The 15,801-nt window shown below is 46.0% G+C and overlaps 2 protein-coding genes across 2 annotated transcripts in view; one reads left to right on the plus strand and one right to left on the minus strand.

The window, feature by feature from the left end:
• Positions 1-380, plus strand: part of LOC123822695 (ZAR1-like protein) — a 33,397-nt gene extending 33,017 nt beyond the window's left edge. The window contains 1 exon segment of the mRNA XM_045844776.1: positions 174-380. Within this exon segment, the coding sequence (XP_045700732.1) occupies positions 174-380 (207 nt within the window).
• Positions 381-8,639: 8,259 nt separating this feature from the next.
• On the minus strand, positions 8,640-15,333 carry GJB2 (gap junction protein beta 2). The gene is made up of 2 exons (XM_045844871.1): positions 15,133-15,333; positions 8,640-11,904 (listed from the first exon to the last, which is right to left on the minus strand). Exon 2 carries the CDS (start codon positions 11,883-11,885, stop codon positions 11,205-11,207), a length of 681 nt encoding a protein of 226 aa, XP_045700827.1. The 5' UTR covers positions 11,886-11,904; positions 15,133-15,333; the 3' UTR covers positions 8,640-11,204.
• Positions 15,334-15,801: the final 468 nt, after the last annotated feature.

The following is a 15,801-nucleotide window of genomic DNA, read 5'->3' on the forward strand; positions in this document are numbered from 1 at the left end:
GAGGACAGTTTCAGTTTTGCAAGATGAAAAGAGGTCTGGGGATGGGCAGAGGCAATGATGGTACAACAATATGAATGTGTATAATACCACTGAACCAGGCATTTAAAAATGTAAATTTTATCTTAGGTATATTTTATAACAATTTTTAAAAAGATAATGGGATGTGTGCACAGGTCCAGGAAGAGACCATTTGGGCTTGCCTGGAGGATTTCACTAGGGAAGGAATAAAAAGTGAATTTGGCATTGTGGACTTAGACCAGATGTGCAAAGCCTTGGATAACAGAACAGACTGGCAGTCCCAGTTTGGACTGCAGGTGACACGCAAAGATGGGCACTTTTCCCTGGCAGGAGCAGATGAAGAGAGAACCCAGGTGAGCTAACCAGCACTGGAGATTGTGTGTGAGGTGTGTCTGAAGGCCAGTGAAGCCAGGGATTGAGGAGCTGGCCATGAGGTCTGAGTGGGAAAGGGTGAAGCTGGGAAGGGCGCAGGCAGGGAGACTGAGAGTCTCTGAGGTGGGTGAGGAGATCTAAGTGAGTGGCAGCGGTGAAGTCACGTGGACTGAGCTCTGGGCTCTGTGGGGACATCAGCATTTGAGGTCGGTGCCCAAGGAGGAATGCTGTCAGGAGAAACTGACATGGCCCAGAGTAGGCTGTTGCATTCCCAGGGGACCCTGTGTAAGTAATCATAAGGGATGGAGCAGGTCCCATGCTTTCTTTCAGGTGCTGACAACAGCCACAAACGTCACAAGTAGAATGTCTCCATGAGAGATTGAAGGATGGTCACTTGTCTCAACCCGAGAGATGGAAATGGTGACAGAGTGAAAGTACTGTCAGAGATGAGCCAGAGAAGGACACACACCACTGACCTGACAGTTTCCCTAGCACTTGGCTTGGACCGACCCTTACTGACCAGCCACCGGAGTGGGTTGTAGAGGTGGCTCTGGAGCCCTCTAAGTGGGTGACCATTAAAGGGCTGAGAAATCATGAGGGTCACCCCCAACTACTTCCCTAGCCTCTGGTGGCCACCATGACACCTTCTGTCTCTTTGAACTTGACTCTCCCAGATACTGTGTATCTGACTTAGGAAATGAAAGGAGTTTCCTGAAAAGCTCTGGGCTTGATTCTTTGTCTTAAAAGCTCAGCTTCTCACAGTGGCTTGGAAAACTGACCTATTCTTTGCTTTGAAGATTGAAAGAATGCAGTGTGTGTGTCCATGACTCTTTGGCCAGGAATCCCCTGAACAGAGCAAGTGCCAAACAGAGAGGAGCCTCTGGGCAGCAGCAGAGGGAGCACACTCTACTGTGACGTGACCCATGAGGTGGGCAGAGGTCATGAGACATCTACTTCCTGTGGCATTGGGGAGATCATCCAACCACACTGGATCCTCCTGAGGTGATGGTCAGGGTCAACTGGACAGGAAGACTCAGAGTCTTCCAGAAATGATGGGACATGAGCTTGGGTGAATAAAGACAATGAGGAAAACCAAGGGGGTCCTTCATGGCCACAGTGGGTGACAGAAGAGGGTGGCTATAGACTTCAGCCAGAGAGTGTTGGCCCTGGTTCTGGGCAAGGGTGTGGGAAGTAAGAGGATCATTGAGGGAAGTCTTGATGAGGGGGTATATGGTCCCCATGAAGGAAGGACCCATGGCCCATGAAGAGGGTCTGTCTGGCACCGAATTCCAGAAGGCACTCACATAGCACACTGGGAGAGTCACTCAGCTCGTGCTGTCACTCTCATCCAGCATGCCTCACTGTCCCACCTCTGCCTAGTGAGGTTCTATTTCTCCTCAGCCAGGCTGTGTCCAGGCTTTGTTGGAATGTCTTCACCCCAACTGCCTGAGGCAGAGTGAACCACTCCTGCCTTTGTTCTGTGGACACAGATCCAACAGGCACTGGGTTTTCACAAACTTGCACTTAATCATAGGTCTTTACTAGGGCTCTGTGGGGGCTTCCTCCCAAGTTCAGAACAAAATGAGAAGATACAGGATGGGCAGATGGAAATCATATGTTAGCTTTATAGAGGCAAGATAAAGTGGCTTTTGATGCCTCTTTCCAAAATTGATGGATTAGCTGCCTGCTCACTGCCTGCTGACCTCTACCGCAGGGGTGCAGCCTGACCAATCAATGGACCCCCCTGCCCAGAACAGGGCAGGCCAGAGCCACACTGGAGGGACCAGAGGGCACTCAGCCTCTCAAGCCAGTACCATCTCCCAAACTCATAGGTGAGTGAGATCTGTCCTCTCATGGAAAGGGGGGGGATGAAGGAGAGGACAGGAGGGGGAGCAATAAGGAGGAAAGGACAGAGGGAGGAAGGGAGGAGCAAGGAGCACCTTGAGGTCCCACTCAGGCAGGAGCACCCTGGTGGGAACATGAGCGCAGCAGCAAGGCCCACCTGGACTGTCTTCTGCTGTGTGAGAATTGCCGTCTCACTTTTTATCTGAATGTAAGCTTTCCCCAGCAGCACCCTTGCCTTCCTCACCTTGTTTTAGGCATTTCATGGAGAATTGGCACCTGTTACTGCCCAGGATGGGGTTGAGCAAGCAAACGGGAAGGAAGTAGGAATAATCCTTTCCAGAACTTAGGGTTGGAGATGCCTGCATCTCCCATTCTCTGGCTGCTAGGATGTGGGCCCGGGGTGCTCTGCTGCCTCCTGAGACCACAACCAAAATGTTGTTGATGAGAGGTTCGGGTTTCCAGAGAGTTCCTCACGGCCTCTAGCCTGGCCTCTTTCTGACCTGGATCTGCATGGCCTGGAGCCTGGTTGTCTTGTCCAGCCCTGCAGGTCAGGGCCTAGTGGCTGATCTCTGTCTGCAGGGATTGGAGCGTCTTATGCCTGCCATCTGCCCAGGGCCTGGGCACTGTCACCTTAGCTTCCCCAGTCACTCTCATGTCAAGTTCAAGGCAGCAACCTGTCATTCCTTTCTCAATGGGGACTGGTCTGCTTCTTCGCTGGTGGTCGAGGACGAGGACCCACTCCCCTTTTACCAGTCCATCCGGTCTTGGCTGTGTTGGGACTGACTCAATGAAGGAAAAACGCTTGCTGAGTCACTGCCACTTCCTCCAACACCCATTATCTCCATTAATTCAGGCCTCCCATCCATGTGGTGAATCACCAGCCTGAGATGGAAAGTGAGGGCGCACCCCAGATGCCAGGGGGATTTAAGAAGCACAGCTCGGTCTCCTTTTTGCAGAGCTCACAACACAGGGCCCCTCCCTGCCCTGGTAGAAGATCATCTTCCTTCTATTTGTCTTGGCATAAGCATTTCATATTCAAACACATGTCTTGACCCTGCAATGGGGAGGTTTTTGGAAAATACTTCCCTCTCAAACGAGCTCTCATTAAAGTCACTGGTCCTGCAACATTTTTAAAAACAGAGAGTGTACTTATGTGAATGCCAGTTATTGAAATACTAGGGAAGTTTAAAATAATTAACCTGTTACATGAAAGCTCTCTTGGGCATATATTCAAATCAAATTATGCATTTCAACCTCACAAAAGGCTGAGGTCTTTCAAACCCTGATGTGGCTACTTCTTAGCTGTATCACTTCAATGGAGCCTTCTGGGTCTTTTAAGCCTAGTTTGCTCATCTGTGACTTAGGGAAGATCACTCCTGTTTTAATAGTCTTGTAGAGATGACAGGATGTGCCTGGAGAAGGGACAATAGAATCTACTGAGGCCACCTCTGTGCCAGCTGCTCTGTAAAACACTGTCTCATACTGATATTTTTTAAAATTAGCCTGGATACTTACAAAGTTATACAATATTGGTTATTTTTATAAGTTGTATAATAATGAAAATAACTGTGGGGCAAGTCTGTTAATATCTCTGAATTTAGTTTCTTTATCTGTGAACCTGAAATAATTTCAGCAAACTCAAAGGGTTGTGTAAGACTTATATGAGCTCTCAGAGGTAAAGATGCCAGGTAGAAGTTGTAAAGAAGCTTTCAAAGAATAGATATGAGCATTCATATTAATGATATATTTTTAAATTGCGGCTTGATAATAACCTCTGTAGTTTTCCCAAGGGGCAATACCAGTCTGGGCAGTGGCATCATTAATGACATAGCTAATGACAGAAGATCTATGTATCCTTTTATCCATCCCAGGCTTTAAATACATCCTCTGGTTGGATCACACTATCAATTTTAAGAGGGCTCAGAGGCTGCCACCCCAAATTTCTGGAGGCAGAGCTCTGCTTCTCTGAAAATAGGTCTGAGTGGATTTTTATGTTTTTGTTTTTAAGAAAAACATGCTTTGGGATCTTTTATCTTGAGAATCCTGATTCTCATGAAAGAAACTAAAGTAGACACTGTTTTAGTATTCATTCCACAGTGAATAGTTTGTGCCATGTGAGGTCAGCTCAGGAAATTCTGAATCTTCTCGGCAAACCTGAGAGCTGGCAGCAGGGGAGGTGTCCTACCCAGGGAAAGAAGGGGATTTGAAGGAGGAGGGGAGGAGAGGGAACCGCAGAGAAGGAAGGAGCCACAGCACTCGGGAAAGGGAGCCCTGGGAGAGCGGCTCCTGTGGGAACTGTGTCCCTGTCCCTATGTCCCTGCTACTCAAAAGAAAAGCTAGCTTCCTCTGGACACTCTCGGGCCTCACTCAGCCGAGAAGTGCTTCCATATACATACAGCGACCGACTGCCAGCTGTCACCATCTTCCTGCCTTCAAATGGGTCTTGTGTGCCAGGAAAATCTGGCCTTCGTCCTGGCCCCAGAGTCCCTGTCCACAGCTGGGGCTTGTCAGTTGGGTGATCCGAGGTTACGCTAAGTGGGTTTAGGGTAAGGTACAGGGGATATCATGGTTTGGGGCTACACAGAGAACTGTGTCCTTTTTTTCCCTTTTTCCTATCTGATAAGGGCTACAGAAAACACTCTAAATATTGTTGAGATTAGAAAAGATCACTGCTAGTGTACCACCAGATTCAAGGCAAAGTGATTTTCTAATACTTCTTCCCTAGACTTGACCAGACTTGAACGTGACTCTTTCTCACAGGGCAGGGAAAGACAGCTGAGTGCTCAGACCTGCCTGATTAGTTTACTGTTTATGGCCAATATATATAGGCCCAGGGATTTATTTTGGTGCATTATAGCTGTAATAAAAGAGGATGGAGACATGAACAGTTGTTTGATGTATGCTTGAGTCCAGAATATTTTTAACATGTTTGTGATCAGTCAGCATCTTCCATGTTGAGAAAAGAGATCTTTTTCTTTTTTCCCTTTAAAAATTATGGTAAAATATATGTAACATTAAGTTTATCATGTTAACTAATTTTAAATGTACATTTCCAAGTACATTCACATTATTGTATCCATCTCCAGAACTTGTTGTTTTCCCAAACTGAAACTGTAGCCATTGAACGCTAATTCTCCATCCCCTGCCCCTCCCAATCCCCAGCACCCACCATCTACTTTCTGTCTCTATGAATCTGACTGCTCTGGGTGCCTTATATAAGTGGAATCCTACAGTATCAGTCCTTTTGTGACTGGCTTATTTCACGGAGTAAAATGTCCTCAAGTCTCATCTATGTTGTAACACATGACATGATTTCCTTACCTTTCTAAGGCTGAATATTCCATTGTACATAGAGACCACATTTTGTTTATCCCTTCATCCATCAATGGACATTTGGGTTGTTTCCACCTTTAGCCGTCGTGACTAAAAAGTAGGGAAAATGGGAAAAGTCATGATTTCTTGAGTTATCATGATTTAAAATTGCCCTAAACCTATATTTTTGGTTTGGAAAAGTAGGTATCACAATAAATAAGGAGCCTGAAAATTTTGAATGGAATATATTGGGTGATTCCCGCCCACCCTTAACAACAGAAGCAAACCCAAATAACACTGACTCTTTAAAGAGTTGATTTGTTAATAATGAGATGATGATTTAAAATGCTTTTTAAATTAAGTAATCCCCCTACTGGTGAGTAATGACTAAGAAATCATCGTACCGTGGTATTTACAGGCCTAGGTGGTGAGATTCCAAAATCCAGGTAACAGACTACTTAAACCCGAGGAAAAACCTACCTAAGAGTTTTGTGACAAGCCACTCACTATAGCCATGGGATTGTAGGAGTTTGCTAATATTGCTCATATACCACTTTGAGAGGAAGTAGTGTAGGTTTACGTGTGTTTTTGTTTTTCATTTTCATGGTTACCCAGTAAGTCAATAATGGCTAGATGGCTACAAATTGGAAATACAAACTCCAGAGCAATGGAAACAGTGAGGATTTACCGGGGTGGGGTGGGGGGGTGTCTGTGCTGGTGCAGGAGGTCCTAAGGAGGTTGATGCTGGCTGGTCCCTGCCATCCTGAGGGGGCCCCAGGGGCCTGGGAGGAGGCAGTGCCCTGCAATGACCCTTCATAACAGCAGGTGGCAGCAGCCAGCAACTTCCCCATCTTTGTGGGTTCTAGTCTGGACTCTGGGCTTCTGATGAAAACTTGTGAACTAGTTGCAGTTAAGTACATTTAACCTCAAAACTCCAACTCATACCATGTTGGCAAATGCATGGGTGCTCCAAGGCAATCCTTGTTGACATTCCATCGTCAGCATTTTTATTGGCTTCAGTGACTTTATGAGATGCAGGCTATTTCGACTGACAGGAGACATAAAGTTGGAAGGAATTGCTAATGGACTGAATACGGGGCATAGAAAGATCTGGGTGGGCCAGGGGGATGAGCACAAATCAGCAATGAAATCCAACAGGGAAGTGTAAAGCCCTGAATTAGGTTGGAAAATGTCATGGGACGTGCAGGACAAAGAAAAAAAGTCTGGTTTAATGGAGAGACAGGCTGCTCACTGACGAGGAGATGGTTACATGTACGTCTGTTAAAAAGAGCAAGTCAGAGCTATCCATACTGACCAGAAAGATCTCCAGGGCATATTACTAAATGGGAAACACCACAGAAAAACATCTGAGGATGCAAACCATCATGGTTCTGTGTGAGTGTGCACGTGTGTGTGTGTGTGTGTGTGTGTGTGTGTGTGTAAGTACCTGTGATGGCACAGAAAAGACTGGAAGGATACACACCGGGACGTTCATGCTAACACTTCAGAGTTGAGGAATGGGACTCCCACTGTTAACTTTATATGCTTCTGTATTTACTTTTCAGTGCAAATGTGTTTATATATCAATTCTATTATTACATACTCACATTGGTGGTCCTTTTAATTGAAAATGAGGAAAGGTGATGAGGCTAACAGGAAGCTAACTCAAGCTCAGACCACATTAATACTAATGCTGTGTCAGAAGTAGGATCTTTTCCCAGCTCTTTAAGGTTCTCAGTGGAAAATAGAAGTACTCAGGTCCCTCAGAAAGCAGAACAGGTGCTGGACATTGCAACACAGCTATCATGATTCCATCTGTACTGCCTGCCCCTCTTTGGCTTCATCCCTCTTGCTGTCTCCTTGATTCTGATGTCTGACCCTTCTCTCTCACTGGACAACTTTCCCTAAATCACTGTCCTGCTTCTCTGTTTCCTTCAGGTCCCTTGACAGAGAGGCCCTACTTGAGCACCCAATACTAAATAGCAATTTTCATTGCCCCTGGCAAGTCCTAGTCCCCTTCCACTGGTTTGTTTTTCTCAATTGCACATCTGTGGCATATATAACCTACAGGGATGCATGTATAGTCTACCTCCTTAAACATGAAGACAGAGGTTTTGCCTTGTCACAGTCCTAATAGTGGTGCCTAATAGTGGCTGGCACTCAATAGACATTGGCTGAGTAAATAAGTAATTAGAGCTGTACAGGAATGGAGTGAATGGCATCTCATGATTAGGGGTGACCTCCTTAGCTCCATCAGCAGTGAGAAGATGGGGACTCCCTATGGTGCTGCCTACAAGCAGCAGGAACAAAATACACTAGGGGAATTCTAGAAGTCCAGTCTACATCCTTTGTGTGATGGGAACATCTGCAATTGGCCTTTGAGCATGACATTCTCTGCCCAAGCTCACCTCCCTGGTCCATGCTATAAGAGTAGTCTTATTTAGAGGGTTGCAAGAAAAGCATTTGATGCATGAATGGAAGGTATCTGGAGATCCGAACTAGGTGAACCAAAGCTTTCTGTAGTACACTGTTGGTTTTTCTGTAATTGCAGGGTGGACATAGCTGTCATCACCGGAGATTTTTGTGCTGTTACATGGGTACTCAGCCATTCTCTCTCCCATCTATGTAGCTAGTCTCTGTTCCCTTGTATTGTACTTATTTCAGGCTTGGTATACATGTGCATTTTTTCAAGCTTCCAGTTTACCAAGTTTTGCTTGAGTTCCTATCTAAAACGCCATCCATCATCTTTTCAGCTTGGGATCTATCAGATGGAAAATAGATGACAATCATTTCTTACTTAGCAATTTCCTGGGTAGAGGGTTTTTGCATAAAATATCTTATCTGATTGCATTAACCTTGGGATGTATTAAGGAAATTGAAGTGTGGAGAAATGAAGGAGCTGCTGTTTACCCACCACAGACCCCTTTGCATGTTGCCTGCTGCTCTGCAGTTGACTGTTAGGTCAGTGATAGCAATTACTGGCAACTTAGGTCCAGGTTGCCCTGGAGAATTCATTTGTCCTCCTGAGTAGCCCCTGATCGACTCATAACAATTGCGATCCACATTTTGACAGTAGCACATGTACAGAAGAGTTGAGACCACGATTCCTGGTTTATTAATACACCTTGTACAAGACAGAAGTAGCAGTGGGGCCTTACCCATGTCCTAAACTCGCATTACCCAGCCAGTGCTGGAGGCATGGAGGGCTAGTCTGCATGGGGTTCTGGGCTTGACACAGCTAACCTGGCACAGTCATTCAGGAGAATCTTTAAAAACAATCAAGAGAGCCTTTTCATTTTAAATTAATGATTTGAAATATATATTCAGGATTACCATTTTCAGAGTTTAAGCTCTAATTTTTAGGCCTGTGACCAGATCTCTCTTTACATCCTTAAAAGTGGTCAGAAGCCATCTGTAATTATTTGACTCAGTCCTTTAGAGCTTGAGAGTCATAATCTTCATGGCTTGTAAGAGTGAACATACCTACTTACAAACCATGTGCTGCTTTTAACAGGCCGTGTGCAGAGCATGTTGAAAGGCAGGAACTAGTTCTTACCATTCTTCTATCACCTGGATGAAAGTTGGCTGGTTTGGGTCCTTTTACATTCATTTTAAAAGTGTGTCATTTTCCATAAAAGTGTTCATAATTATTGATGTATAAAATGTCTTGAAGGCCTTGTACCCAGGACAGGGCTGGTGCTGCTGTCTCAGGGACAGCGCCTGTGGGACACCCACATGGGAACAGCTGACCCATCAGATTTATTTCCCATGGAAGTGGGCACCAAGGAATAAAAAGCAGTTTCTAAGACCTGCTTTGATTACATACAAATAAACAGAAAGACAATCCTGAAGACAATCCTACAGAAAAGATACCTTGTAGGATTTTTCTTATGCCTTAGCCAACCTTCACCATGAAGAACACTTTAATCTGTCAACTTCCATGAGTCTAGGAGCCAAATTGGTCATATGAACCCAGCCCAACATCTTCCAAGCTACAAACCCCACTTGCACATCACACTGTGTGTGTGTTTGTCAAAAACCTGTTGGGGTCAGCATGGGGTTCAGCACAAAATTATTTTTCCTCTCTCCCTGGTAACAGAAGCTTGTCTGTAACTGGGCAGAAGAATCAAGGATGGTGAACAGATACCCTGGGAACTTATCTCTTTGGTGTTATGATGCTTAAAATATTAAACTCCTTATATAAAATTGGCTATAGATGACATTAAAATGTGATCTTCTATTAAAAACTGTAATACATTTTAAGTAACTATTACATGACTTTATATTTTAATATTTTAAATGACGTTTGAGACATTACAAAATTATTTGTTACAAGTATGCAATTAAAGCTATTATTTACTATTACAAAATGTTTTTTTTACAATGCTATTCTGAGCAAAAGAAAAGTGTTTACCCTTATTGAAGAATGCTGAGTGCCACTTTTTGAAAACCATGTCAAACATCATAATGATATTAAGGTTCAATGGTCCTGTGGAACTACTTAATATTTATCTAAACCAGTGTCTATTTTTTTTAAAAGCCTATTCTATTTTCACTTAAAAAAATTAGAAGGTGAAGAGAAAAGCAAACTTTTGAAGCACATAAAACTCATTTTTTAATCACTAGAATTTAGAGTTCAGTCTTTCCATCTGTTCTTTAAAAATAGTAACTTCACCCATTTTGTTTCATACTGTGGCAACAAAACAGTCCCGAGCAACTTCTTCAAATTCGTGTTCTACCCTTTACCAGTTGTGGAAAAGGCAAACATTGACAAGGAGACAGGGGATCTTGAGCCAGCCTGTAGTTGGTGGCAGTTGGTGATACATTATCTATATTTCTCCTGCAAAATTACACCTAAAGTTGTGAAATGAGGCCATTGGCTGTCAAGCCATCACTAAGAATGTCTAGTTTGTTTCACATGAGAGATCATAATGCTTTTGTGGACTACATACCCCAGTTAATATAGTAGCCCTGCAAATTATTCATAACCGAGAGCCCTCATTTTAAATTCAATGATAGTACCTAATTATATACCATCTACATATCACTATCTGAGCCTTTGAAATAGTAGGAATATACAATGGTTTTCAGAATGTCCTGTAGATCAAAAGAACATATTTTCCAGTGTTCATTTAAAAAAAAGTATGACTGAGTTTGAAGTATTAGGTAACCTTGTCCATGGTTACTAGAATTTCCAAAGTGAATAAAGGAACCAAGATTCTCTATGTTTACCTCTAATTCAGGGGAAAATGGCAAAAGGAACCCTAAGAGGAACAACCAACCCTTCTCAGAGTCTTCTTTAGGACCCGGTGTTTCTCTCCTTTCCTCAAAGAAACAGAAACAAATGCCGATATCCTTTCTTCAAAATGTGAAATTACTTTGCACCAATAACCCTACCAGCACAGGGTTTTATTGGAACTAATTTGGATAAAAATCAATTTTGGCATAGGATCAAGCATTTGTTTTTTAGCTTTAGAAGAGAAGAGTGCCATCAAAAGCATTTAGAGTTTCACCTGAGAGCTACAGGAGTTTCAAATGGTTGCGTTTAAGATAAAAATCTTGACCCTGGGGAAATAATGGTGACTTGGCCTTGACAACTAAGCACAGGTTGCCTCATCCTTTTCCTCCTGTCTTTTACCTAATAGCTGGGTAATGTGTTAAACTGGTTTTTTTGACTTTCCAGAACAATATCTGATTAGCAAATAACACAATTCAGTGACATTTAACAGTATGCAAATTCCAGACACTGCGATCATGAACACTGTGAAGACAGTCTTTTCTGTGGGCCTGGAAACAAAGCAGTCCACTGTATTGGGACAAGGCCAGGCATTACATTTCACCAAACGCTGCATGGAGAACCCATCATACATGACGTAGAAGACATACATGAAGACAGCTTCAAAGACAACCCGGAAGAAGATGCTGCTGGTATAGGTCCACCACAAAGAGCCTTCAATTCGGACTTTCTGGCTTTTGATCTCTTCGATGTCTTTAAATTCATTCTTTATCTCTCCCTTAATGAACTTCCTTTTCTTCTCGTGTCTGTGATAGGCCACATGCATGGCCACCAAGAGAGCTGGTGTGGACACGAAGATCAGCTGAAGGGCCCAGAGCCGGATGTGAGAGATAGGGAAGTAGTGGTCATAGCACACGTTTTTGCACCCAGGCTGCAGAGTGTTGCAGGTAAAGTCAGCCTGCTCATCTCCCCACACTTCCTTTGCAGCTACTACCAGGATCATGATGCGAAAAATGAAGAGGACGGTGAGCCAGATTTTTCCAATACTGGTGGAGTGTTTATTGACACCCCCAAGAATAGTATGCAAAGTGCTCCAATCCATTCTCTCTGGGTGGTTCGCACTGGAAAAGACAAAATGAACACAGTAGAAGAGTGACTCATCAGGACAGAATCTGAGAAACTTCTCTGGGTCTTAGGTAAGTAAGCACCCTTAAATCTCTTCCTGAACAAATACCAACTCTTATGAAGCCTCACCCAAAAGGTGAAAACCAAACCAACTTAGTTTGTCACAAGAGTAAAAGGATAGTTCCCAAGCCACTTGAACTTATGTTTTCCCCAATAAAGAATGGCTTATTCCCTTGAGTAATTCACCCAGTCTTTTTTTTAAAATCCTCACCCAAGGATATGTTATTGATTTGAGAGAGAGAGAGAGAGAAGAAACAACATCAATACGAGGAAGAAACATCAATGAGTTGCCTCCTCCTATGTGTGCCCTGACCTGGGATCGAACCTGCAACCTTTTGGTGTATAGGAGAAAGCTCCAACCAACTAAGCTACCCAGCTAGGGCCCAAATCTTTAGCTCATAATAAAAATTGGAGGGGGGGGGGAGCAGTGCCACAAACAAAAGCGCTCCTAACTTAAAGGCATAATTAGTGCTGATTGACCCCCCTGCAGACACTCCCTGGCGCCTGGACAAGTGGCATTCAGTCATTACAGCTACACTTGCTTTTTAGCCATTCTGACTGAGACTAGCCTGGCCACCTTGCTGTGAGGTCCAGCAGGCCATGCCTCCCTGCAGAACTATTTTTCTGAAACTATTTCATTGAACTATTTCATGGACTTGAGATGTAGCTGTGAAATGTTACCAACATTAAAGTTGACATTTGAGGCACTGCATGTTAAAATTTCACAAAGGGCCTCCCTCCCTTTTTCTACACTAAAAGGAGCAAGTTGGAAACTTTCTGTCTGTAGAGAAAAGCCACTATACTCACAGATTTTTGTGAATGTTTTGTGTATGGACTGGCAGTCCTCACCATCATGCTGAACTGATGGCTATCTCTTCTGATACAGTGTTGCAGCTGCACATTTTTATTGTGGGCTATGGTTTTAATTTACAAATGTTTCTGAGGAGGCACATTATGAAAAAATGACAGAAAATTTAACTCAGTGATTCCCAGTGACGCCCCAGAATGTGATATCACTGTGTTGAATACTGAAGCTCAGGATTAAAGCTCACTGGGGTTAAGGTACAACTCTCTGTGAATCAATCTGCCATGAGCCAGGAGCCTTCTCTTCATCCCAGGATATGAACTGTCTCCAATTATTCATAGTTATGTCCCATCTGTCTCAATCAGCTCCTCTTCTAGACAAGATTCCACTTCCCCACAATCCCAATAAGCAGTCTGTTTTCCATCTCCTTTATGCTGGCAGTGAACCCATCTTCTTTTACTTAAAAGCACAATGCTCCCTCATTTTGAGCAAATTGGGTCCTGTTTCCTCCCCCCACCCCCATGGACTTCCTAAGCAGACTCATCACTGAGCATCATTTCAGGTGAGGACACCAAGGTCTGGCTGATGCCATTCAATGTCACCATGGCCAGTCATGACACAAAAGTTGTGTAAACTTGAAATGTACTTCAGAAACATTTAGCTTTACTTAGCTTGAAAAAGACAAGCATCACTGGAAAAAAACAGTGGTTCAGCCCTGACCTTTTAAACAAAGACTGTCTGGAGGTCCTCCCAGGGGCATCCTGCTGACAGTTCCACAGTCTAGTCCTGCCTGAGAGCAGAACCAAAATTCATGGTCTAACCACATTATTTTATGGAATTACAGTTCAGTTCTTCATGGGCACTAATTGAGAACGGGACACTTATGGAAATAAGCTGCCCATGGTACGTGTGGCTAAAAATTGGGGGATAGTCAGGAGAGTTTATGCCTTTGTCCTCTTCCAAAGTACCAAACATGGACCCCGCACTCTTTTATAAACCAATCCAACCACCATCAGCCAAGAAAACTACAGTGAGTCCCATATCGTTGTGGCTGCAACTACATGTTTGTAGATCCTTTCAGGAAAAGGAGCAAATTAAAATTTAACCCACAAGTGGGACAGGGTAACAGGTCAAGATTGACTAACACAGCAGGATGAAACCAGTGGGGAGCTGCTGTCCCGCCCTGGCCCACACCAGCCTGCCATTGTGTGGAGCTCTGGCAGAGGCAAGCTCTGTTCTTCAGGGAAGGCATAGGTTTCAGAAAAGGCAAAAGCAATTCTTACTCTTAACTTCTCAATCCCTCCTTTTTCCCTGGCAGACCTTGGCCAACTGCCTCCACAGAGCACTAGAGGCCTCTCATGGGTGTCTAATTGTGACAATTAGTACCTGAGTTTTTAAAGGACTCAAAGGTCAAGCAGGGAAATGGCTGTCGCCTTATGTTTGAGACAGAGTCCCCAGTAAATGGTCATATGTGTCCAACTGTCAGAATGCTGGGGGGCCACACACTGATCAGGCTCACGTCCCCTCCCCTCCAGGAGCAGAAAGGCTGATGCAACCACCCTAGTGAGCTCTTCTCAGTCGTGTTCGACCTCCTAGCTGGAAAACCACCTGGAAACGACAGGCTCTCGGATTGTTGAGGAAAAAGAAGCGAGGTTTAGGCTGCGGTGCCCTGCTCCCAGGGTGGGTAGTCCTGGCTCTAAAAGGTTACCTCCTCCAGGAAGGACTCCTGCTTAACAAATGGAACCCAGCTTTCTTTCCAATCAGAGCCTTCAGCCAATTAAACCCTCCTGGTGGTGACAGATTAGACTTCAGCAGACGAAGGTTATCGATGATCATCAATCCCGATGTGGGCTGCCTGTCCCAGGCCCCCTCCTCCCCGGAACGTGGGTCCCTATCGGTCACCGTGCTGGTGTCACCACGTCCCCTCCTTGCAAAAAGTTGGTAACTTGGCTTCTCCCTGGACACCTGACTGTCACCCGAGGTCCGCTGTCGCTTCTGCCCAGGACAGGGGCCGTGCAGGGGCCTCCGTGTGCGCGGGATCCACTCTCGGGACCCCGTCCGGATGCCCACAGCCCGGGCCGTGCCAGGTCCCCTCCCCCTCTAAGGTCTCAATCCGCCCGTACCCAGGGACTTTGCCCCGCTGGGTCCCACGGTGCCTGGACGTCACAGGCCCCCAATCTGCGCCGGGTCCTCCTCTCCCCTTTCCCTCGATCCCGCAGCCCCTGCGGTCCCCAGTCCCCTCTCCGTGTCCCCTCCCTCCGCCGGGTGCCACAGCTCGCGGTGGTGTCCCGAGACGACGCGGGGAGTGGGGCACCAGCCTCCCGGCCGTGACCTGGGACACGCCGGCGGGCGGGCTCACCTGCGGCGGAAGGAGGGCTCTGGTGGCTGCGGGAGCGCTAGCGGGGTGGGGGGGTCCCCGGCGGGTCCTGGGTGGTCCTGGCCTGGCCGCCTCCGCGCTCCTCCGCGCAGGGAGCACCGGGGAACGGAGCGCGGGCACCTGTACTCTGCGGCACCTGAGACTCCAGCGGCGCCTTTTAACCGCGCCGCACACCCCGCCTCCTCCCGCGCTCGCTCCTCCGAGAGTCCCGGAGGGGGCGGCTCCTCGCGGCCCTGGCCCCCAGCGCTGGGGCCGGACAGGCCGGCAGGTCGCCCGCCCGGATTCCCGCCCCGCCCCCGCCCCCGCCCCCGCCCCCGCCCCCACCCCGCGCCTCCTGAGGCCCCGAGATCCCAGGACCCCCAGTGTCCCAGGCTGCCCTCCCCGCTCCCTGTCGCTCCCTGTCCCAGAGCCTCCTCCAAGGCCCGCACCCCCGGTTTGGGCGGGCGGGGTCAAAGGATAGTTGCTGCCGTTACTGTTGTTTCTTCAGGATTTCTTTCAGTACCACTATTACTGTATTTGAGGCTCGGCTTTAATTAAAATAAAATAAAATAAAATAAAATTACTAGAGCATCAGGAATTCCCTACGATGTGAAGATTTAAGTTCACGCCACAGAGGATCTGTGCCGGTCCCTGCGAAGTTGGCGGGGCGGG

The sequence above is a fragment of the Phyllostomus hastatus genome, unplaced genomic scaffold, assembly GCF_019186645.2.
Source record: "Phyllostomus hastatus isolate PE091 unplaced genomic scaffold, TTU_PhHast_1.1 phas_contig_41, whole genome shotgun sequence".
Taxonomy (NCBI): domain Eukaryota; kingdom Metazoa; phylum Chordata; class Mammalia; order Chiroptera; family Phyllostomidae; genus Phyllostomus; species Phyllostomus hastatus.